Source organism: Silurus aristotelis, assembly GCF_946808225.1.
Source record: "Silurus aristotelis genome assembly, chromosome: 10".
NCBI classification, from domain to species: domain Eukaryota; kingdom Metazoa; phylum Chordata; class Actinopteri; order Siluriformes; family Siluridae; genus Silurus; species Silurus aristotelis.
The window spans coordinates 6,915,578-6,939,063 of record NC_139583.1 but is presented as its reverse complement, the minus strand read 5'-3'; the positions used below and the strand labels follow the sequence as shown (position 1 = coordinate 6,939,063).

The 23,486-nt window shown below is 38.5% G+C and overlaps 3 protein-coding genes across 8 annotated transcripts; 1 reads left to right on the top strand and 2 right to left on the bottom strand.

The window, feature by feature from the left end:
* Positions 1 to 376: 376 nt before the first annotated feature.
* On the bottom strand, positions 377 to 8,620 carry cimap1b (ciliary microtubule associated protein 1B). The gene is made up of 14 exons (XM_083553303.1): positions 8,425 to 8,620; positions 7,936 to 8,054; positions 7,102 to 7,305; positions 6,750 to 6,851; positions 6,550 to 6,671; positions 6,327 to 6,467; positions 6,113 to 6,196; positions 4,379 to 4,409; positions 4,048 to 4,161; positions 3,124 to 3,327; positions 1,920 to 2,021; positions 1,714 to 1,835; positions 1,481 to 1,621; positions 377 to 1,316 (listed from the first exon to the last, which is right to left on the bottom strand). Exons 1-14 carry the CDS (start codon positions 8,601 to 8,603, stop codon positions 1,221 to 1,223), a joined length of 1,761 nt encoding a protein of 586 aa, XP_083409429.1. The 5' UTR covers positions 8,604 to 8,620; the 3' UTR covers positions 377 to 1,220.
* Positions 8,621 to 11,695: 3,075 nt separating this feature from the next.
* LOC310731825 (protein tyrosine phosphatase domain-containing protein 1) lies at positions 11,696 to 16,362 on the bottom strand. Of its 5 annotated transcripts, XM_083551716.1 has the most exons (12): positions 16,299 to 16,362; positions 15,751 to 16,084; positions 15,403 to 15,483; positions 14,764 to 14,882; positions 14,546 to 14,683; positions 13,802 to 14,364; positions 13,366 to 13,620; positions 13,109 to 13,225; positions 12,674 to 12,775; positions 12,417 to 12,494; positions 12,109 to 12,219; positions 11,696 to 11,878 (listed from the first exon to the last, which is right to left on the bottom strand). In XM_083551716.1, exons 2-12 carry the CDS (start codon positions 15,927 to 15,929, stop codon positions 11,750 to 11,752), a joined length of 1,872 nt encoding a protein of 623 aa, XP_083407842.1. In that variant the 5' UTR covers positions 15,930 to 16,084; positions 16,299 to 16,362; the 3' UTR covers positions 11,696 to 11,749. The 5 variants fall into 5 exon arrangements, with proteins under 5 accessions (XP_083407842.1, XP_083407844.1, XP_083407843.1 ...); XM_083551718.1 differs by lacking the exon at positions 16,299 to 16,362 and having other exon boundaries at positions 12,099 to 12,219; positions 15,751 to 16,230; XM_083551717.1 differs by lacking the exon at positions 16,299 to 16,362 and having other exon boundaries at positions 14,588 to 14,683; positions 15,751 to 16,229.
* On the top strand, positions 16,289 to 21,906 carry tsen34 (TSEN34 tRNA splicing endonuclease subunit). Of its 2 annotated transcripts, XM_083551721.1 has the most exons (5): positions 16,289 to 16,611; positions 16,643 to 18,660; positions 19,114 to 19,255; positions 19,430 to 19,711; positions 19,829 to 21,906. In XM_083551721.1, the coding sequence occupies exons 2-5, from the start codon at positions 18,340 to 18,342 to the stop codon at positions 20,128 to 20,130; spliced, it is 1,047 nt and encodes a 348-aa protein (XP_083407847.1). In that variant the 5' UTR covers positions 16,289 to 16,611; positions 16,643 to 18,339; the 3' UTR covers positions 20,131 to 21,906. The 2 variants fall into 2 exon arrangements, with proteins under 2 accessions (XP_083407847.1, XP_083407848.1); XM_083551722.1 differs by lacking the exon at positions 16,289 to 16,611 and having other exon boundaries at positions 17,970 to 18,660; positions 21,513 to 21,906.
* Positions 21,907 to 23,486: the final 1,580 nt, after the last annotated feature.

Sequence of the window (23,486 nt, the reverse complement as noted above, 5' to 3'; positions counted from 1 at the left end):
GTAGAGGTACTTGCTGGAGAGAAGAGGAATTAAAGTAGTAGTAAGACAGAGTACATGTGTGTGAATAAAAGGAGAGGGCAGTGGAGTGGTGCGGTTGCAGGGAAAAGAGGTGGAGAAGGTGGAGGAGTTCAGGTACCTGGAGTCAATAGTGCAAATGGAGAGTGTGTTATAGAAGTGAAGAAAAGAGTGCAGGCAGGGTGGAGTGGGTGGAGAAAAGAGATAGCAGGAGTGATTTGTGATAGAAGAGTATTTGTGAAAGGGAAAGTTTATAGGTCTGTGTTGAGACCTGAGATGTTGTATGGTTTAGAGACAGTGGCATTGAGTAAAAGACAGGATGTGGAGCTGGAGGTAGCAGAGCTGAAGATGTTGAGGTTTTCGTTGGGAGTGAAGAGCATGGACAGGATTAGAAACGAGTTTAGTAGAGGGAAAGCGCATGTAGGACGTTTTGGAGACAAGGTGAGGGAGGCGAGATTGAGATGGTTTGGACATGTGCAGAGGAGGGACATTGGGGTATATCAGTAGGAGAATGCTGAGGATGGAACCACCAGGAAGGAGGAAAAGAGGAAGACCAAGGAGGAGGTTTATAGATGTGGTGAGGGAAGACATGCAGGTAGTTGGTGTGACAGAGGCAGATGTAGAGGACAGGGGGGTATGAAGACGGATGATCCGCTGTGGCAACCCCTAATGGGAGAAGCCAAAAGAAGAAGAAGAATCCTTGTGTTTCTACAGGTAAATTAGGTCATGGTTCACATCACTGTGACCGTCATTATTTACATAGCTTACATATGTTCACATGCTCTGTTGGGATGTAGAATATATAATATATGTTTAGGAAATTAAATGTTGTAGGCAACAACACTGCTACTCCACTACTTTATCAATCTGTTCATAATGTTGACTATTTACACCTTGCAAGATTTAAATGACAATATGGGTTAGGGTGTTTGAAATCTAGCAATCATTACATTTCAATTCTTACTGTTTTTAAGAACAAGACCTAGACCATAATGTTCATTTTGTTTGGAAAAATTGGATTTTATGTCTAGCTCCCACATAAAACAGCTAAATTTGGACCATGATGTGTGGCTTAGATCACTGTAATCTAGTTGGCGATTAACTTGTAGTTGGTCTAACAAGGCTTATTTAAAGTGTTGCTTCGATGATTTCTTCTATGAGTTCCTGCTGCAGTCTTGATTAAGACTTAAGGTCTGACGTGGCGCTTAATCATCAACAACTTCCAAAATCAGTGGGGCAAGGTACTCAGAGTGGCGAACACCAAAGGTGAAACTGGGAGCTTTAGGTCTTGTGAAGGTCACCTACAAAGATATATACATACATATACACATTTACACATTATAACTCATACTGTATGTAATTGTCTATTGTGTGTGAGTAGGTTTGGTGGCCTTTCTCTCACATTATTAGGAATATCTGACCGATATTTCTTTTGACTAAATAATAAGAGAAATCCGTGACATACCTGCTCAGGATAGTGAGCTCCGGGCCCTGGATTCTGGCTTCTATCACCAGGTAATTCATTGCGGCCAGACATGCTGAACTGCGGGGACTTTAATTTGTAAATGTTTGTGTCCACAACTTTGTAAGTTCCAGGACCTGGAGTCTAAGAGAAGCATAGAAATGTATCATCATCAAAATAACTTCATAGACTTCCTTCTTCTCATGGTTTTTATGTGTTTATTCTTTTATTGTTACCTTTTGCAAGTCTTCAAGGAAGCTGCCTACTTTGGTGCGGTCACCGAAGGAGAAGCTCGGACCAGATTTTACATTTACTGCATTTGGACCCACCACTGGGGGAAGTGAATATGCAGCAGGCCCTGAGCAGAGAAAAAAACCTGAACCCATGTATCCAGAGCATAATAATCTGCACCTGCTGTGTCATTCTGAGAAGCAGGGCGTACCTGGTGTTTGGTCACTGCGGATAATTTTTGTCCTAGGAGACATTGTGAATGCAGGGGCAGAAGGAAGCGTTTTCAGAGCTGCTTTCTCTGGTTCATAAGTCCCTGCAAGAATAATAAAAAAAATCTATATCATGTACACATTTTAAGATTCTTCTGTGAACAACGTTATATTTTATTTAAGTGTGTCAGGGCCGGTTCTAGACAATAATATTAGGGTGGGCTGGTACAAACAATAGGTGGGAAATCAGTGGTAGTGGCCCTAAACACCTAATCCATTTCTAATATTTCTAAACTAATATTTACAAATGTAATCATGTCTAAAGTTTTTGCATGCATCCAAAGTACAAAGTACTCCAGTTATGTACCAGGAAGTATGAAATGAACAGCATACATCACAGAAAGCCACTCTGGGTAATTAACCAATATTAGCGGGGATGTGGCTGCTTTGGGGTACTTGTTGAGGACAGAGGAGGAGCAGGGCTTGTGAAATAGTGATGGGTAGTGAAAGAGTCATTTGTTTATTTTCTCATGGACGCCCACGAGCAAAGCATCGCAAAATCTCCATAGGTTATGTACAGGAAATGAGGAATTGAGTAGTTTACCTCTCTACACTCTTCTAGTCAGTGTCGTTCGTTCTTTTATCACGTGACTCCCAGACGCGCTATACCGTCCAATACACAGGAAACAGAATCGAGTAGTTCATCTCATGAGTCCTCTGGTCCAAGTCGTTCGTCCTTTTGTCACGTGACTCCCATTGACGATATGGAGGCGATTTAAGAAACGAAATGAACTAAATGACTAAAAAAAGATTAGTATATTTTGATGAACGAGATTCAAAGATCCAAGTTACTCAAATGATCCGCTCTTCCCATCACTAGAAATGAGCGTGAAGTAAGGATGAAAAAGTATTCTGTGCTGCTGGGCCAGGGCTTAGGCTGGCTGTAGGCTGCCCACCCAATTAGAAGTTAGAAACCATGCTGGTATTTTTCGTGTTGTTCTTCCTTTTGGCTAAAATAATACAATCGAACTTTGATTGGGTGGGCAAGATGCAAATTCACCCCGGCCCACTGCTGCCACGGCCCTGAAGTGTGTGTGTGTGTGTGTGTGTGTGTGTGTGTGTGTGTGTGTGTGTGTGTGTGTGTGTGTGTGTGTGTGTGTGTCTGAAAGAGAGAGAGATAGAGAGAGAAAGAGAGAGCGTTCTCACCTGGTCCTGGGGTCTTAAAGGCCTCAGGGTCTTTGGCTCGGCCATATATTGAAAATGCAGGGGAGCCATTACGTCCAGTCTTTGTGATATTGGAGGGTATGAGGTAGCAAGGCCCGGGGGAGCAGGTCTCGATGGGTTCCTGATGTCGTACTCCAAAACTGTATGCAGGAGCTTTCCATTTCCGTGGGTCATGGTCATTTGAACCTGTTCAGCAAAAAACACATGCATAAATAACTTTGTTACCTAATATACCTTAAAAGGGTACTTAAACTGTCCCATGGCAACAACAACAACAACAACAATAATAATAATAATTATAATAATATTGATAATGATTTATTTTATAATTATAATAATAATAATAATAATAATAATGTTTTTATTAAAGCTTCCATGTTGCATGTTCTGCTTCTGTTGAATCAGCCAAATTTAGTAAATGCATTATTTTGTTTTATTTTATAATTAAAATGTACAGTATATTAGAAAAATATATATATTAAATATAGTATGATACTGTAAAAAAATATCAGGAGTTATCTTTAAAGGTCTTTACTCTAATTATGGTTTACTGTAAATGAAGGTAAAGGTTTATGGATGTGGTAAGGGAAGACATGCAGGTTTGAAAGAGGCAGATGTGGAGGACAGAGGGGGTATGGAGACAGGTTAATCCGCTGTGGCGACCCCTAACAGGAGCAGCCGAAAGAACAAGAAGACTCTTCTGCCAGTATTTTTCTTTTTTTTTTATGTGTAATTACCATTCATTTATGTACCTTATATCTTTTTTTCAAGCTACACTATTATACACATTCCCATGTGAAAGATGCAAAGGGTGAATCGGATGTAAATCCAATAAAAGTGTACTGGAGTGTACAACTAGAGAGTCCAGGACCCTTCCTTCTTGATTTGTATTGTATGCTTCTTTACCTATACATGCTGGGAGAGCATACTTGGGCCCAGGACTCTTGTACATTGCGGCAATAGGACCTTTAGGCCTGTGAGGCCTCCAGGCACCAACCCATACTCCAGAATTGTCCATTTCTGTTCTGCAGAAGACCAACAAATCAGACAGGCATCCTAAAACAAATCTTCTGAATTTTTGTCAGAATAAGAATAATGCCCTCAAATGTGAAGGTGATTGCATTGAGGTTGGAAAAGAAAAGCAAGGAGCTGAGAAGAGAAGAGAAGAGAAGAGAAGAGAAGAGAAGAGAAGAGAAGAGAAGAGAAGAGAAGAGAAGAGAAGAGAAGAGAAGAGAACCTGAATTAACGTGTAGAAGATAAATATAACTCTGTTATATATGTCTTCTTGTATCTTTCAAGTAGTCGGAATGATCTTCACTTACAGTCCTGGACAATAAAACAAAGCAAGAATATGTTTAGACTATTTACAGATGACTGACGTGAGTTCAACCTGTAAGTCTGAGTGTAAAATCTGAGATCGGTGTAATGGATCACGTTTTTTTTTTTCCTGTCGTAAGTGAACAAATGTCTTAGAAACGCGAAAGGACTTTATTAAATATAACGGTCACAACTCGCGATTACGACACTGGCAGCCACGTGCAGCGCCGCGCACCATATACACGCGTCTGTCTGCCTTTGTATAGGCGCCGTCGCTATGGCAACGCGTCGTCAAATCCACGTGGATCTGGTCAATACATTGTAACCTGTTTGCAGTGTTTCATTTAATTTGAACACTGCTGGACAACTCCGGTTTAATATGTTTTTATAAATAATTTCTTACTTACTCACAAACACACACACGCACACACACACACACACACACACACACACACACACAGTGATCAGTCAAAATCTAAATTATTTGGCTCTAGGAGGCAAGTTGTATTCCACGACGGTCTGAAGAGTTGTTAATGAGTGTCTGCAGGTGACAATGAAGCATGGTGGAGGTTCCTTGCAAGTTTGGGGCTGCATTTCTGCAAATGCTCCGGATTAATAGTGTCCTCAATGCTGAGAAATACAGACCAATACTTACGTTTCCATCATGAAATACCATCACAATACCATCAGAAAGACATCTGATTGGCTTCAATTTATATCCCCCCCCACACACACACACACACACACACACACACACCTTCCAAGTATCGTATATTAATAGTAGACTTAGATAAAAAGCAGTTTTACAGAAATCTAGATGTAGCTTTAGATCCATAATGAACAACCAGAGATGACTATAGTAAGAACAATTTCACCAGGATGAAAATAATCTTTGAGAGGAAACAGATAGACTCAAAGGGGAATTTAATAGAAATAGACATATTTAGGTCTTATCAGCTATACATTTTTCCTTTGTATTTTAAGAATAAAAATGAAATACTGCATTCTATATGCATTATATTTTGTGCTTTTATAAATAGCCAATTTCTACTAACATGGTGAATCGGTGAACAGTTCATAAAAAATGATGGAACTATAATGAACATGGAAAATCAGTGTTCTGCAGATGAGGATGAGTTTCCTTTAGAGTCTGGTTCATTTCAAGGTTTCTTCCTCTACCTACACAATCTAATTACATATAAACATATAGGGACAGATTAATGACTTTAGCTACTGTATATTCGTAATTATTTATTTCCATAAATCTGCTTTTGGTGCATTGTCCACTGTTAAAAGTGCTATACAAATAAAATTTAACTGAATTTAATTAGTAGGGAATAAAATTTTTATGCAACACCACTGCTACTCCAAATTACAAATCTGTTTGTAAATTAAACTGATTACAATTAAAGATTAAGAAAATGACAGTATGTAGCAATGTTCGAATCTGAGCAGCATTAGAATTCTATTCATACCATATTTAAAAACAAGAAATAAACAAAACTGTTAGTTTGGTTCAGCAAGATGCAAATCATTAGATTTTAGCTCTAGCACCCTCATAAAACAGCTAAAATTAGACTATGATATGAATGGATATTTAAAGTGTTGCTACAGTCTTTATTAAGACTTAAGAGTGGGGTGATGCTTAATCAGCAATGTCTGAAATCAGCGGCGCAATGTAGTCAGAGTGTCGAACACCAAAGGTGAAGCTGGGAGCTTTGGTTCTTGTGAGGGTCACCTACAAAGATATATACACATATACACAGTATAATCATAGGGTTTCAAGACTCATTTGTAATTGTCAATTGTAAGTATGTTTGGGGACCAGTCTTCACGATACCAAATAATAAGAAAAATATGTGACATACCTGCTCAGGATAGTGAGCTCCAGGCCCTGGCTTCTTGGATCCATCACCACGTAAGTCATTGCGGCCGGTAATGCTGTACTGAGGGAATTTGAATCTGTACAGGTTTGTCTCCACAACCTGGTAAGTCCCAGGTCCTGGAGTCTAAGAGAAGCATTACTAGTAGTATTAAAAATAACCCTATAGACCTTCCTCCTTATATGCATGAATTTTATTTTCTTCTTACCTTTTTCAAGTCTTCATCGAAGCTGCCTATTTGGCTGCGGCCACTGAGGGAGACGCTTGGGGCAGATCTTTTATTTACTGATTTTTGCCCCAGCACTGGGGGAAGTAAATATGCAGCAGGTCCTGAATGGAGAAAAAAAAAACATTGTACGCTAGATGATTATAATCTGCATCTGCTGTGTCATGAGGTGTAGTGCGTACCTGGTGTTTGGTCATTGCGGAATAGTTTGGTCCTAGCAGACAGTGAGTATGCAGGGGCAGAATAAAACGTTTTCATCGTTGCTTTCTCAGGCTGATAAGTCCCTGCAAAAAACAAATAAAAATGATGTAAAAAAAAAATAATAATCTTCTTAAGGAACAATACTATAGACAAGAAACTTAAATATTTCAGGGTGCAGAAGGAGCATGCTGAGGTAAATGAGGCATAACAAGATCCTGTGTGTGTGTGTGTGTGTGTGTGTGTGTGTGTGTGTGTGTGTGTGTGTGTGTGTGTGTGTGTGTGTGTGTGTGTGTGTGTGTGTGTGAGTGAGTGAGTGAGTGACAGTGTTCCAACCTGGTCCTGGGGTCTGAAAAAGCCGAGAGTCTTTAGGTCGACTGTAGAGCGAATACACAGGGTTGCCCTCACGTCCATTTCTTGTGATATTGGAGGGTATGAGGTAGCAAGGTCCAGGTGAGCAGTTCTCATTGAGTTGCCGATATCGTACTCCAAAACTGTATGCAGGAGCTTTCCATTTCTGTGGGTCATGGTCATTTAGACCTGTCCCGCAAAAAGCACATGCAGAAATATTATTGTTACTTAAAAAAGGTAAAAAAAAAAAAAAGGTAAAAAAAAAAAGGTAAACTGTACCATTGCTTATTACAAAAAAAAAGTTTACACCTTTTGTATCTTACATGTGTGTTATTATTAGTAATTAAAAATAATTTGTTGTTGTTTGTTTGTTTGTTTTATTGCAAAGCTCACATGGTAAACATTCTGCTTATCTTGAATTAACCAAATAAATAAATGTAGTACATTATGTTTTATTTTATACTATAATTATATTTATATGACTTAAAAAATGCAAAGTATATTAGAAAAAAAGATATAATATAATACTGTAAAAAAAAATAACAGGAGTTATCTGTACATGTATTACAGTGCTTGATTATGGATCACAGTTACGTGCTGTAAATTGTATACAAATGATTCTTCATCCAGTAAATGTTTGGCAGTGTAATTATATAACTATATTTTCAGGTGAAATATATGATGGGGATTCAAATATAAATCTTATAGGTCTCATTAAAGTGTATTGAAAACAACCAGTCAGGTGTATACCTTTTCTTCAGAAAGTGTTCAAGCAATTAGAGGAACCTTTGTTCTGATTTAGATTGAATGCTCATTTACCTGTAGACCCTGGTAGAGCATACTTAGGCCCTGGACCACTGTACATAGCAGCAATAGGACCTCTTGGCTTGTGAGGCTTGTAGGAACCAACCCACACATCAGGACTTCCCATATCTACTCTGCAGAAGACCAACAAATCACACAAGCATTCCATAAAATATTATTACTCTCCTCTATTGACACTTTTATCAGAATAAGAGGGTGCATCATTACAGGTTCAGAACAAATGTGAAGGTAAATGCATCGAGGTTGGAAGAGAAAAGCAAAAGCAAAAGCAAGGAGCTAATGAAGTCATACCTGGCATTGTAATAAGTATTGAGAAACAGGAACAACATTAAATGTTATCTTTAACCTGAATTAACGTGTGGATATTAAATATAACGCAGGTATGTATTCGTGTACCTTTCAAGTTGTCGCAATATCTTTTAGTGGCAATCCTGGACTATAAAAGAACCCTGTGTAAAATCTGAGAACGCAGTAAACACTCACGGTGTGCTTTCCTGTCGGTGAGGGAAAGAAGACGTGAGAGACGTGAGGCTGTTCAAATATCGGCACTGGGACACACGTGCAGCGCGCGAGGCACTGTGAGCCGCTGCGATTCTCCGTCTGTGTACTGCGTCGTGGCCAAGGCGACGAGTCGCTACAGAGACGTGGATTCTAATGGACATGTCACGCTTTGTTAACAGCTTCACCTCTCCTCTCCTCTCCTCTCCTGCATGGTCAATACGTGATATCATTTCCTCAGAAGTGTTTCATATCATCTAAACTGTATACTGCAACACTGCTGAACAGCTCTTTTTCAGATATGTTTTATAAATCAGATCTATTCTCTTACTCACATACATGCTTTCTTACTTGCATTTCTACAAATGCATTTTTTACAAATGCTCAGGATTAATGGTGTCCTCAGTTCTGAGAAATGCAGACAGATATTTATCCATTTTATAATACCATCAGGAAGCCCCAATTTATTCTGCAGAAGGACAACAACTGCAAACATACAGCCAGTCATTAAGAACTATCTTCAGGAGTCCTGCAAAAAAATTGTTTTGGCCCCAAAAGATCTCAACGTCATTAAGTCTGTCTGGGATTACATAAAGAGACGATTTCTCCAAAATATTTTGAAACAACCTACCTGCTGAGTTCCCTCAAAAACTGTGTGCACATATATTTAGAATAACTAATGCTGTTTTGCAGGCAAAGGGTGGTCACACCAAATATTGATTAAATTAGAATTTCTCTATCGTTCATTTACTTTCCATTTTGGTAATTGATGAAAAATAGACTATTAACACGTTTAAAACTTTTCGAAAGTTTCGCACAGTACTGTATATACTGCATACAAGTCAAGTCAAGTCAAGAAGCGTTTATTGTCATTTCAACCATATATAGCTGATGCATTACACAGTGAAATGAAACAACATTCCTCCTGAACCCTGGTGCTGCATACAGCAGCAATCACAGAAACAGAAAACACGGGGCTGAGGACTAGTTAGTGTCCTCGGCACATAAAGTGCATGTGTGCAACCTGGTGCAAACAATGCAAAGACAACACAAGACAGTGCAAGACAAATACACCAAACACAAAACACAAAATAGCTCCGCCAGTAAACCTGTTGTAAAGAGACGTAAAGTGAACAGTAACAAAAATGTAAACAAAATGTTGTGCAAAGAGCAAATAGCAGCAATCCAGAAAAGATGTGCAAAAACGGCATGTAAACAGTTTATGGTAATAAAGTGATGTGAGTGGTGCTAAAGACAACACACACACACACACACACACACACACACACACACACACACACACACACACACAATAATTATAGGGTTTCAAGAATCATGTGTAATAGTCTAATGTGTGGGAGTATGTGTGGGGACCAAATGTCTTCAAATGTGTTGGAATATCCGACAGATTTTTATGTTGACCAGATAAATACGTCACTTACCTGCTCTGAAAATTTAGCCCCAAATCCTGGCTTCTTGTTTCCAATATGATTTATAAATAAAATATTTTTATTTACATATGTGCTTCATTACTTGTACACACCTGGTCACAGAGATATCATCCTGTATTGTGTGGCACTTGTCATTTTCAGTTAATATGAATATCAATATTTTTTCTTTAAAATCATTGATACTCAAATCTCCCTAAAACTTAAAGAATAATAATAAAGAAGCCAGACTCAAATGGGAACTTAGTAGAAACAGACATATCACTGTCTGCCAGACCTTTTTTTTTTTTTTCGTATTTTACAAATAAAATGAAATACTTCACTTTATACACATTGTTCTTGATTGCACTCAAGACATTTTGTTAAATAGCTAGTTTCTACTAACATGGTGAATCAGTAAACAGATCATAATATTGATAGAGCTATAGTGGGGCAAAACAGTATTTAGCCAGCCACCAATTGTGGAAGTTCTCCCACTTAAAAGGATGAGAGAGGCCTGTAATTTTCATCATAGGTTCACTTCAACTATGAGAGACAAAATGAAAAAATCCAGAAAATCACATTGTCTGATTTTTAAAGAATTTATTTGCAAATTATGGTGGAAAATAAGTATTTGGTCAATAACGAAAGTTTATCTCAATACTTTGTTATATACCCTTTGTTGGCAATGACGGAGATCAAACGTTTTCTGTAAGTCTCCACAAGGTTTTTACACATTGTTGCTGGTAGTTTGGCCCATTTGAGAATGTGGACAGGACTGATAACGAGTTCAAACAGGTGCCATTAATACAGGTACCAAGTGGAGGACAGAGGAGCCTCTTAACAAAGAAGTTACAGGTTGGTGAGGGCCAGAAATCTAAATTTTTTTGTAGGTGACCAAATACTTATTTTCCACCATAATTTGCAAATAAATTCTTTAAAAATCAGACAATGTGATTTTTTTTGGATTTATTTTCTCATTTTGTCTCTCATAGTTGAAGTGTACCTATGATGAAAATTACAGGCTTCTCTCATCTTTTTAAGTGGGAGAACTTGCACAATTGGTGGCTGACTAAATTTTTATTTAGTCAGAGTTTCCTTCTGGTTCCCATCATACCATCTCATTAAGTATAAACGTATAGGAACTGATTTGTGAAATTATCGAATGTATATTCATAATCTATTTATTTCTATAAATGTGCTTTGGTACATTGTCCATTGTTAAAAGTGCTAATAAAAAATTAATTGAATTGATTTAGTATATTGTGATATTGTGAATTGTGTGGAAGCTGTCATTTTAAAGATTATATAAATGATAAATTATTGTTTCCTCGCTTGTCAACTGTATGACAATTTTATTTTTGATAACTTGTACTGTGTATAAAATATATGAAGTATGTGGACACGCATGATTCTGAAAAATTCATTTGTAGATTTGTGATCATTCAGTTACAAGAGCATTATTTAGGTAGTGATGTTGGGTGAGGAGATCTGGGGTGTAGTCGGTGTTCCAATTCATCCCAAAGGTGTTCAGTGGGGTTTAGGAAGTCATGGCTCTACACAAGACACTTGAGTGCCTCCATTCAAATTTTGCAATCTGGTCTTTATGCACTGTTTTTGTATAATTAAAATCTAAAGACTGCTGTGAGTAATACTACAGTATACATAGACACGATACACAATAAACATACAAAAGCAGTACTCTTGATCGTACCACCCAAATGACAAGGAATGTATATTCATATATGCCATTTCAAGAGACTGATGTATATCTGTTCTTGCAAGGACCTGCTTTATAGTTTGCGGTTTACAATAGAGGCAAAAAACACTGTATTTTAATGTATTTATTCATTTATTTTTTATACATTTTGGGCACAGCACTTCTACGATATTTTTTCGACTGTTGACATCCCTGCAGTCTTGTTGAAATGTGAGAAATACTGGATTTCTCTTACTTTGCTCCCAAAAACCTTCAGCAAGGTGTTATAACTGTCTGTTTCTTCTGTAAGGTTCTGTATGAAGGAAAAAAAACGACAGAACAAATAAACCAATATTGTATGTAAAAAATGTTTAAACGAATGACTTTTTTTTTTTTTTTATCATTTTCTGTAGAATGAACATCACATCAAATAAAATTTTATAAAATGAAAGCCACAAAAGGGGCACTAACCCACATATGCACAATGAGCTGAGCTTACATATTTATAAAGATAAAAATTTATTCACACATACAGATGGTTACCCTGGTCAGTGCCTTGATAAGCTCCTGCAGGACAGGCTTTTCAAGGTGTGGACACCGAAACGTCACCTGAGCCACACAGTTCAGCAAACAGCACAGAGTGCTACTCTGAAACTTAAATGTACATAGACACATAGCACAAATATAAACACAGAGATAAAGATAGTTGGTTGCCATAATTGCTAATTGAGAATTCCTTTATTCTTCAGGTTAGCTGTTTAAATTAGATCTATGGTATCATGAATTTGACATTTAAACCTTTGTATACAAAAAAGTAATAGATTGATGTGTTTTTATGTTATTCAGGTCACCTTGTGCAGTGTTTTTAGAGGATTTGGACATGGGGGATTTGTTAGTTTACTTATGTCGTCAGCACTTAGGACTGGATCCTGTGAAGACACAGCACTATATTGTAAATATGTAAAATATTTACAGTGACTGGGTGAAGCATTGTGCTACAACACCAGACAGTTCTCACATTCAATTCAGATGTGTGGCTCGACAATGCAAATTATGCTATATATAATGGGATACTGTAAGGAGATGTTTTAGCATTTATGTTCCTGACCTTTAGCTTTTCCAACCAGATCCACATCAGAGCACTCAGAACTTTTGCGTCTGTTTCCATAGCTAGTGTAGCCCATCCATAAGCACTGATGTTTAATTCCTCCTGTGCAGTGTAGACGTTATTAAGAAAAGCCTCTATACAGCTCAGTACATGGAGTATTATACATTTGCACTTGGGAATATTATTATAACTAAGACCATAGTTTAAATTAAAAAGCCTATAATAGCCCAGAGTTGCACAAAAGATTAGCTATTAAAGTATTGTATTGTAGTCATACAGACTACAACATCTGAGCCAGAATGTTTTAGATATCAAACACATTTATATAAAATTTTCTGCAGTGCATATATTACATGCTTGTGTCAAATGAGTGTACTGGAAGCAGTGTGCAGCTTTGCTATTTTGGGGAAAGACTTGTCATTAAAGGTGTCTAACCTGTATTAGTGCAACTCTTTGCAAGACTTTGCTGTCTGTTGGCTCCTTTTGTGCCATCGCCTTGGCAACAGTTCTTGATGCTAATGACACTTTTCCATACTTATTATTTTTACAGAGCTTTGGACATGAAAAATAAAAAAAGAGACCACTGTGTAACAGCAAATGGGAAACCTACATTTGTTGAGTTGCTAAATTCTTTAAATGAATCATAAATATTTTGTATAGAACTGTTTCTCAGTGAATGGCAATAAACTCACCTCTATATTAGAGCTGAATTTTGGAAATCCCTGAGATGTTTTCATCATGCATTTTGCCCTCTTCCCAGCATTGGAATTACTGAGGTGATTTGATGACGTTATGTGTATCAGCCTGTCTGTTTCACATTTAGACTCATTTATCAAGACATTGGAGGCCGGATTTGTTAATTTATCCTTTTTTAACTGACTCAAAAATCCATTATTGACTTTACCACCATTCCCAAACAGTATGGAATTGTGAATGAACTTCATATCCTGGAGAAAAGCAAGACAAATCACAGGTATTGAAAAGTGTAGAGCCTGGAATAGTGTTTAGACTCTGGGTCAAGAAAATCTGTGAAACTAAATCTAGCACTGATTTTGGATTCATTTATTCGTTTATAAAATATATAAGGTTATGCAACACAATGGAATTACATTAATCATTTGTTCTCACCTTGTTCAGAGAGATTTTGCTGAGGTCGGATTCACTGTAACTTCGCTTATTCAAAAGCATTTCCCTCTTCCTTTCTAAAAATCCAAACGGCTCATCCCAGGACGAGACAGACTCACAAGAGCCTTCCCTATCCACCAGGACAGGCAAATACCTCTGTAGTACCAAAACATTCCTCACAGCTTGCTGTAAAACCAAATTGCCTGTCTTTTTCTCTAATTCCTGTTGAACATCTGAAGGAATGGGTGCTCCCTGGGCGAGGGCCGTCAGGAGGCTGCAGAGAAAATGCAAGATCTTTGGTGTGTGTGAGAGAGAACGGGCCTCTTCACCATGTAAAAGTGTGGCCTGGCGTTGAAGATACTGCCTCATACTGAATGGTGCATCATGGTGCATGTTCAGCATTGGGTACTGCACTAGCTGGGAGCCCATGAGCCTCTCAAAGTCAAACACCAGGCTGATCTGTGCACGAGTCTGAATAGAGCAAGGCCTCTTTATCCGTACATAGTGCACAGCCTCACTAGCACTGATCCTTAATGTGTAGATCAAGTAGCATGCAATCAGCACTCCTGTAATGTTGCAACCACATGTTAGAAATTATAGATAAACTAATGAATGTTTACTAATGCTTATATATACATAGTGAGTTATTCATTTTGGTTAGTTCTTGATATTTCATTGGTTATCTGGTTAAAACTTAAAAGGCCTGTATAGACATGTTTGAGATTAATATGTAATCTTAAAGCTTGCCTGTTCTGCCCAGTCCAGCATGACAGTGTACAGCCACTTTACCTTCTTGCACAGAGAAGGCCAAAACCTTTACTGCATCTAGAATCCCCTCTAGACACGACACGCCAAAATCAGCCATGCCAAAGTTATAGAAGTAAACTGAACAAAAATTTAGAGGATCACACAAAGCACTGCATATCTGCTTTCATTTAAAATCAGTATGTGTATAATGAACTGACTCTGATTCTCCATAAAGATCTGAGGTGAGTATGTGAAGCCGCTGTCAGGATCCAGTTCAGGACCGCAGTGAGCGTGCTCGCCTGGCAGCTGCATATTAATGATGGATTTAATGTTCAACCTGTAGATACACAGGCAATCATGCACACAGGCATGTGCTCATTTATTGTTTACCTAGATATTAGCATTTGCATTTAATCCCAACAGATCAGTGGTCACTTTTTCTTGCATTAGCATTTATTCATTAACTGATTACTTTAATTAACATATATACAGTATATTTAAATAATGAAGTTGTATTTTAAAGTTGTATTATGCTTATAATTAACATTTACCTGTAAAGCAGGTTGGAAATTTAGCAAATTGACTATTTTTTTAAGCAACTTGGTGACAAAATTAGCTGCAGTTAAATTCTGTTTACAGGTCTATTGACATGAACTAAAACATATATGAAGAACTATTCAAGCCTATTGTCCTATCAACAATCAACAGAAATTATGTTTACTTTTTACTTACACTGTTATTAATGACAGATGATGCCAAGGCCATACTATTTTGTTATGGGATATTCTGGTGCTATACTGAGTGTCAGTATTGTTATTGTAAAAAAGCATATTATTGCACTGGTTTAAAACACTTACCTTTTAAGTTGGTCTATTATGTTGTATGTTTTAATGAGATTGGTAGATGGCCTTGCCATGGCAATGATGTCATCAGTCATCCTTTGAACCAACCAACCAACCCACAAACAAACAAATATTTAGTGTAAAATATTTTACTAACTTAATTTAATACATTAAGTTGGATCATTTCAAAAAAGTTGTTTATAGATCCATCATAATTACATTTTAGCAATAATTAGGATTGAATCCAGCACAGGTCCACATTTTCATTTGACCTGCAACATTTATACAGTCACTTCTGTTAAATGGAACACTGGGCAATACATATACATATACATATTAGACAATGTGAGAAAGGAGCCTCACCAGCTAGAGAATAAACCCTTAATGGCCTGTTGGCTTGGTCCCCAGCACACTGGGCCCTCATAGCGGCAATCTCTTCCCCCACAGGCCAGCAAACAGATGACCTTTGGGGGAATGGCTTTTACCAGGGCTTCCCTGGCCTGGGAATATGAGGGCTTTGGAACTGGAATCAGCGAGGTCATACCGGAGACAGGTTGTGGACAATGGACAGGAGAGAGGATGGAGATCAAATGCTGCTAATTAGCAAATTAAACTACAGGCTTGATAAGTGAGGTAGTTTGGTGGGTTCTTGGTTGTATGCTTGCATCTGAGGAGTAATAACTAGTTTTTAGCATTGCTAGGTGATAAAGAGAAAACAGGAAATGGTTTAATTTTTACGAACAGGAAAAGACATACAAATAGAAACTAAGTAAAACTATTCACACCAAATGCAGACACCAAATGCAAGTTTAATGTTAGTTGCATTTAGCAGAAAATGGATATTCAAAATGTTGAGAAATTCTTATTCATAAAAATCACATTTAAACTCAATAATCAGAACAATTCCTTACCTGTCTTTGGCCTCATCCACACAAGTAACATGTGAACAGGTTTCATGTATGTGTGTGAACTAAGTAATGGTAATCCCTTACGGCCATGCTGCAGATGCTCGTATGACTGACCTAGCTTCAGGGTTCTCTAATCCTTATTAACTCCCATAAACACATTACTGGACATACACTAACCAATCACAGAAACGTCTGATTATATAACGTGGCCTGAACACTCCCATATATGATGTCATAAACATAGTAATATGCAGGTCAACTATTAGATCTAGTATTGTTAAACAGTAAAGCTACAATTTTGTACAAATTTGTATTTGTACTTTATTTAAACTTAAAATGTGGTGTAGAGAGTAGCACAATGATTAATGCTAATTGGCAAAAGGGATTGTAAATGTGAATTCTAAGCTGATTTAGTTAGCACAAAAAAAATACTGTGCTGGCAAGACTGGACACCAGGCAGAAGAATTACCCACTCATACTTTACACACACAACTGCATGCACGGTAATGCATGAGTTCATTACCGTGCATGCAGTTGTGTGTGTAAAGTATGAGACAATACAAACATTTGTATGTTCTACAATTAAAATGTTAAATAGTGTTTATATACACCAATCAGGCAGCACAGTTTATATCACATTATAACATTATGACAGGTGAAGTGAATAACACTGATTATCTCTTCATCATGGCACCTGGGTGGGATATATTAGGTAGCAAGTGAACATTTTGCCACGGCTAATTGATGCACATGAGGAGCGAACGCTGGCCCGTGTGGTCTAATTCAACAGACGAGTTACTGTAGCTTAAATTGATGAAATTAATGCTGTAATGCTCGACGGGTCAGGAATGTTTTGGCAGCAATAGGGAAGCCAACACAATATTAGGCATAATGTCAATGTTATGCCTGACCGTTGTACATTCTCTGTGGGGACTGATCTAATTTCTTTATTCTAGTAAGAAAGGTACACAGTGGAGCAGCAGGCTGTATTGCTGCCTTACAGCTGAAGCTTTCCTAGTGTGGATCCTGAGATACTGAATTGAGCATTTTCTTCTTCTGTTGGTTTAAACCTTCCAAAAGTAATGCAGCTATTCAAAATTGTTCCTGTGTGTGTGTGTGGTGCACAATAGTTTAGCATTGTCATCTCATGGCCTCCCCTTTAGGGCTTATTCCTGCTTTCAATAACCTTTGAATCCACTGTGACCACAGAACTAATACTATTATACATTATATGATCAATGGATTATAAGTTATATTCTCAGGGTAAATTTTTAGACCACAGGTTCCCAGCCTTGCTCCTGGAGTACCCCTGGTGTCCTGCACATGTTTGTGTCATTCCTCTTTTACCATGTCTAGTTAGGAAGTGCTGTCAATTAGTTGATTAATTGATTTGGCTGTGTTAGGAGCAGGGAAAACACAAAAATGTGTAGGACATGTTGTACCCCATGAGCAAAGCTGAGAAACTTTGAACTGAAGACTATGTGGTCAATGGTGGGTGAATTTTTGTAGTTGCAAATTGCTTAAAATATTATTTAAATGTATTAACTGGCAAATTTCGCCATATTATTAACATGTAAACTTTACAATTTTTCTTTACAGTAACTTTAGAATTATTCGCTAATCGAGAACTCGCGGACTTTTATTTCCGGCACACAAAAGTCTCCTCGCTAGTTCCTCATTTTCTAGACGCTCATTGGATAAAAGCGGGTCACGTGATATACACTAACGCGGAAATGAATCGCTAGTGGTGTCGGCTCGAGCGAAGGTTTGAATTAAAGTGTGTAGTTTGTAGTTTGGTGGAGAATAACAATGAAAGAGATCAGATTTATATTTTAAAAATGCATGCATCCTTACTTGTTTTCCAGTAGACTGAAATGTTAAAGCGTTAGGTTTAGTTGAACAACTACTACACGTGCTCACCATGTGGTCAAACCCAAAACACAGCCATTCAAGTATTATAACATGATGACCCATTATATAATCCCTATATGCGGAAAGCACATCTATACAGTTCATATGCACAGGTTTAATTATAGTTGAAGCCATGGATTGGAATACAGAGGGAAGCACCGAGGCTGATGAGAAATTTCTGGAAAGCAGTGAGGTTGTGATGGTGAAAAGTGATGGAGAAAAGGTTGAGAATCAGACTGTAACCATAAGCATGTGTGGATCTACGCCTTTGCTGTGGAGGGTGGCTGAAATCAAGAAGTGTCGAGAAGAAGTTGGGGTGATCGGGTCTCTTGTGGGGTCTCTGGCAAGACAGCCAAGGCAAAATGTCAGACAGGGAAGACCTCTAGAAATTCTCCAGGAAGAGGCCAGGCTGCTGGAGGAGACTGGAAAGGCAACTGCTTTAAAACATAAAGAGGTAACCATTAAAAACTATTAAAACCAAAAACAACAAATACACAACAGTGGAAATAAATACACATACAGTATACATGGGCAGAAGACTGAAAATGATTGCTAGGGTAGCAGCAATGTGTCCTTACAGCCTGATGCAGTTTTGTAAATTGTAGGTATGTAGCATCAGTTACAGAAAAAGGATTCTGATGACATATTCACACAATGATTTACACGTAATGAAAAATATTTAAACACAAATCCACCAATGTATGAGTAGGGAGCAAATCGAGGAACCCAGAGGAAACACACACAGACACATGCAAAAGTCCTGGTGGTTGTTCACTTTCTCCTTTTAAATAATACATTTTTTCAGTCCTGAAACTGTGAATGGAAGAGATTATTAATTGTACCATTGTGAGATATTTTAAACCTATTAATCGTGTATTCCTATTGTGTTGTTTTCTTATTTCCACAGCTCTCTGAACATAAAGAGAGTCGTTCAGATGCAGTTAAGTTGTACCACACCAGAATTGAGCGGAGTTATGTGGAGCAATGTTCGCTTGCCCTGGAGGACAAGAAGGCTGTACTACAAAGAGTAATAAATGAGAAACAGAATGGTGATTAACCCTTGATTAAAAATATTAAACAATATAAATACCTAAACATAACATTGGTGCATTCACTCTGAATGGTGAATACTGTGAGCCTGAGCTTTTCATTCACAGAATAGGCAACAAAAAAAAATAAAATATAAAATATATACTCACGTTTTCTTGTGTTTTCTGATTAAGATCACAAGGGTAATGCAGGAGCAGAGCAGGCGGTAAGAGAGCGACTTGAATCTTTGGAAAAGAGCTTCTTATTTCCTCGTTCTGCCATGGCAGTCCAACTCTGCACTGCTCGGGCCGGCTTCAGTCACTGTCCTGAGGAACATGCTTTTTTGGCTGCCGATTGGCCAAGACTTAGAGACAAGCGCTCAGAGACGAGGTTCCAGGTTTATAAGGATCTTAGGAGTAAAGGCTTCTACCTAACTGCAGCAGGGAAGTTTGGAGGAGATTATCTGGTCTATCCAGGTGAGATCAGTATGAATAGATAAAGTTTCACCTAATTTTTTTGTTTCCTCAGTGACATTCCTCAGTGAATTGTCAATTGAATGATGTTGTTGTTCTTCTTTTGGCTGCTCCCATTAGGGGGCGCCACAGCAGATCATCCATCTCCATACCACCCTGTCCTCTACATCTGCCTCTTTCAAACCAACTACCTGCATGTCGTCCCTCACCACATCCATAAACCTGCTTCTTGGACTTATATTTTTCCTCCTTCCTGGTGGCTCCATCCTCAGTATTCTCCTATATACCCCATGTCGCTCTTCTGCAAATGTCCAAACCATCTCAATCTCACCTCCCTTACCTTGTCTCCAAAACGTCCTACATGTGCTGTCCCTCTAATAAACTTGTTTCTAATCCTTTCCATCTTCGTCACTCCAAACTAAAAGCTCAACATCTTCAGCTCTGCTACCTCCAGCTCCATCTCCTGTCTTTTACTCAATGCCACTGTCTCTAAACATCACAGTCTTATAACCACTGTCACTCCTGCTCTCACTATTCTCCACCCTGCCTGCACACTTTTCTTCACTTCTTTAACACACTCTCCATTACTTTGCACTATTGACCCCAGGTACCTGAACTCCTCAACCTTCTCCACCTCTTCTCCCTGCAACCACACAACTCCACTGCCCTCCCTTCCATTCACACACATGTACTCTGTCTAACTCCTACTGACTTTCATTCCCCTTTCTCTCAGCACGTACCTCCACCTCTCCAAGCTCTTCTCAACCTGCTCACTACTCTCACCACCAATCACAATATCATCCGCAAACATCATAGTCCATTAAGACTCCTGTCTGACCTCGTCCGTCAACCTGTCTATCATCACTGCAAACAGGAAAGAGCTCAGAGCCGATCCTTGATGCAGTCCAACCTCCACCTTGAACCAGTCTGTCGTTCCTACTGCACACTTCACTGCTGTCACACTGTTCTCATACATGTCCTGCACCACCCTCACATACTTTTCTGCCACACCTGACTTCCTCATACAATACCACAATTCCTCTCTCTGCACCCTGTCATACGCTTTCTCTAAATCCACAAACACACAATGCAACTATAGTTGCCCAATCATTCAGCACCTCTTCACCACCACAGAGCCCCTGTCTGAATTCTTCCTTGAATCTCACACTACAGTCTTTCTCCTTTAGTTTCCACCATCTTCTTCTATTTCAGTCTTCACTCTCCTTCTAATCTTCTTCACCCCCAAAACCATCCTACAGACCACCATCAGATGCTGTCTAGCGACACTGTCCCCTGCCAACATCTTAGTTTCCAATCTCCTTCACCTGTGTGCACTTTCCTCCACTCTTATACGTCACTCTATGATCCTCCTCCGTCTTTAAATATGTATTTACCACTGTGATTCCCATCCTTTTAGCAAATGCTACCACCATCTGCCCTTCCACATTGCTTTCCTTAAGACCATACCCACCCATCACCTCCTCATCACCTCTGTTCCCTTCATCTACATGCCCATTAAAGTCTGCCCCAATCACCATCTTTTATTCCTAGGTACACCTTCTACCACTCCATCTAACTCACTCCAGAATTTTTCCTTCTCCCATCTCACAGCCCACTTGTGGAGCATAAGCACTGATGCCATTTATCATCACCCCATCAACTTCCAGCTTCCCGATCATCACCCTATCAGAAACTCTTTTCACCTCCGCTACACTCTTACTGTAAAAAAAACTGATTGTTGCTAACCATTTCTTTAATTAATTTATTAATGAATTCTTCTACTTCTACTCTTCTACTTTTTCAGGTGATCCTCTCCGCTTTCACGCCCACTTCATTGCCCTGTGTTTGCCTATGGATGAAAAGCTACCGGTTTGTGATGTTCTTGCTATAGCAAGGCTTGGATCCAATGTAAAGAAAACAGTGTTACTTTGCTCACCACAGGACACCAGTGAGGAAGAGGAAGTAGGAGAAAAGGTTGTGTATTCATCTCTGCAGTGGAGTGGAATGGTATAGCATGCAAAAGAACATTTGGGGACTTTGAGCTGTAGGACTGAGCCTGTTTGAAGGCATAAATATTTACTATAAAATTAAATCTTTTCAATTTTATATCACTTGTCATTTTTTTTCAGTTTGTTTTAGAGCGTACCCTAAAGCAATAATTGGGTTAACCCAATAAAACCACATGTATGAAAAATCCAGTGCTTTGTGGTTGTGGTGTATGATTGTTTAAGTGTTAAGGATATGCTTTGGTAAGAAAATAATCTGTATTTTTATTTTTTTTAGACAACTGCTCATATTATGCTGATATGCTGGCAAAAAAAATATTTTAAATATATATAGGCCAACATCAACTTTTTAATGATACCGTATTCTTATTTATTGAGATGCACCTGTGTGTGTGTGTGTGTGTGTGTGTGTGTGTGTGTGTGTGTGTGTGTGTGTATATATATATATATATATATATATATATATATATATATATTTATTTATTTATACACACACATATATATTTATATTATATATTATATTTATATTATTTTTGCTTGTTTTATTAATATAAAAATGCAAGGTAAGCAAACAGAATAAATATTTTGTGGTGGAGGCAGGTGTATGAGTAATGAAGCAGGTTATTATAACAAGCAGGTGCTAATGATCATCAACTTCATTTGTAGGTTTCATATGTAGGTGAGGAACAGCCAAACTCTGTTACTAAGCTGAAGTGAAGTTTCATGTCACGGGTCATAAACCATGGCAAGACTGGGCACAGCAACAAGACACGTACTGCATCAACAAGAGCCATCCAGAATGTGTTTATATAATTTTTCTTCACTGGAAAGAACATGCCTGGCCAAGACATATGACATGTTTCAGCATAATAATGCAAAAAAGGAACTTGTATATAAGGACTCTTAAGTGGCCTGCATTTAAAACTTTTTAAGAAATATTAATAAGAAATTGTGTTTTCTCTCTAATGACCATTTCCATTAGGAGTTTCCAAACTTTTGCCACCTGGGTTTGCTTTAATTGTAGAACATATCCCATGGAAACCCTTAGCATATACACCAATCAGGCATAACATTATGACCTGGTATAGTGAATAACACTGATTATCTCTTCATCACAGAAGTCTCCATGGACCATGATGTTTGCGGATAATATTGTGATTTGTGGTGAGAGAAGGGAGCAGGTGGAGAAGAGTGGCAGGAGTGATTTGTGATAGATCACTGCAAGAGTGAAAGGGAAAGTTTATAGGACTGTGGTGAGACCTGTGATGTATGGTTTAGAAACAGTGGCATTGAGTAAAAGACACGAGGTGGAGCTGGAGCTAGCAGAGCTGAAGATGTTGAGGTTTTCGTTGGGAGTTACGACGATGGACAGGATTAGAAATGAGTTTATTAGAGGGACAGCGCATGTAGGACGTTTTGGAGACAAGGTGAGGGAGGTGAGATTGAGATGGTGTGAACATGTGCAAAGGAGGGACATGGGGTATATCAGTAGGAGAATGCTGAGGATGGAGCCACCAGGAAGGAGGAAAAGAGAAAGTCCAAAGAGGAGGTTTATGGATGTGGTCAGGGAAGACATGCAGGTAGTTGGGTTGAAAAAGGCAGATGTAGAGGACAGGGTGGTATGGAGACGGATGAGCCGCTGTGGCGACCCCTAATCGGAGAAGCCGGAAGAAGATCTCTTCATCGTGGCACCTGTTAGTGGGTGGGATATGTGAGACAGCAAGTGAACATTTTGTCTTCAAAGTTGACGTGTTAGAAGCAGGAAGAATGGG

What these genes read in the sequence shown, in the direction of transcription:
- tsen34 (XM_083551721.1), top strand. Translation starts at nt 18,340, where the DNA reads ATGGATTGGAATACAGAGGGAAGCACCGAGGCTGATGAGAAATTTCTG. An exon ending in AATAAATGAGAAACAGAATG is followed by an intron (nt 19,256 to 19,429) that starts GTGATTAACCCT and finishes TTTCTGATTAAG; the next exon opens with ATCACAAGGGTAATGCAGGA. An exon ending in AGATTATCTGGTCTATCCAG is followed by an intron (nt 19,712 to 19,828) that starts GTGAGATCAGTA and finishes TGCTCCCATTAG; the next exon opens with GGGGCGCCACAGCAGATCAT.
- cimap1b (XM_083553303.1), bottom strand. Translation starts at nt 8,603, where the DNA reads ATGTCCATTAGAATCCACGTCTCTGTAGCGACTCGTCGCCTTGGCCAC. An exon ending in TTTTCAGACCCCAGGACCAG is followed by an intron (nt 6,852 to 7,101) that starts GTTGGAACACTG and finishes TGTTTTTTGCAG; the next exon opens with GGACTTATCAGCCTGAGAAA. An exon ending in TCTTCTACACGTTAATTCAG is followed by an intron (nt 4,162 to 4,378) that starts GTTCTCTTCTCT and finishes TCTGCAGAACAG; the next exon opens with AAATGGACAATTCTGGAGTA.
- LOC310731825 (XM_083551716.1), bottom strand. Translation starts at nt 15,929, where the DNA reads ATGACCTCGCTGATTCCAGTTCCAAAGCCCTCATATTCCCAGGCCAGG. An exon ending in ATAATAGACCAACTTAAAAG is followed by an intron (nt 14,883 to 15,402) that starts GTAAGTGTTTTA and finishes GTGTATCTACAG; the next exon opens with GTTGAACATTAAATCCATCA. An exon ending in TCTGGTTGGAAAAGCTAAAG is followed by an intron (nt 12,495 to 12,673) that starts GTCAGGAACATA and finishes GTGTCTTCACAG; the next exon opens with GATCCAGTCCTAAGTGCTGA.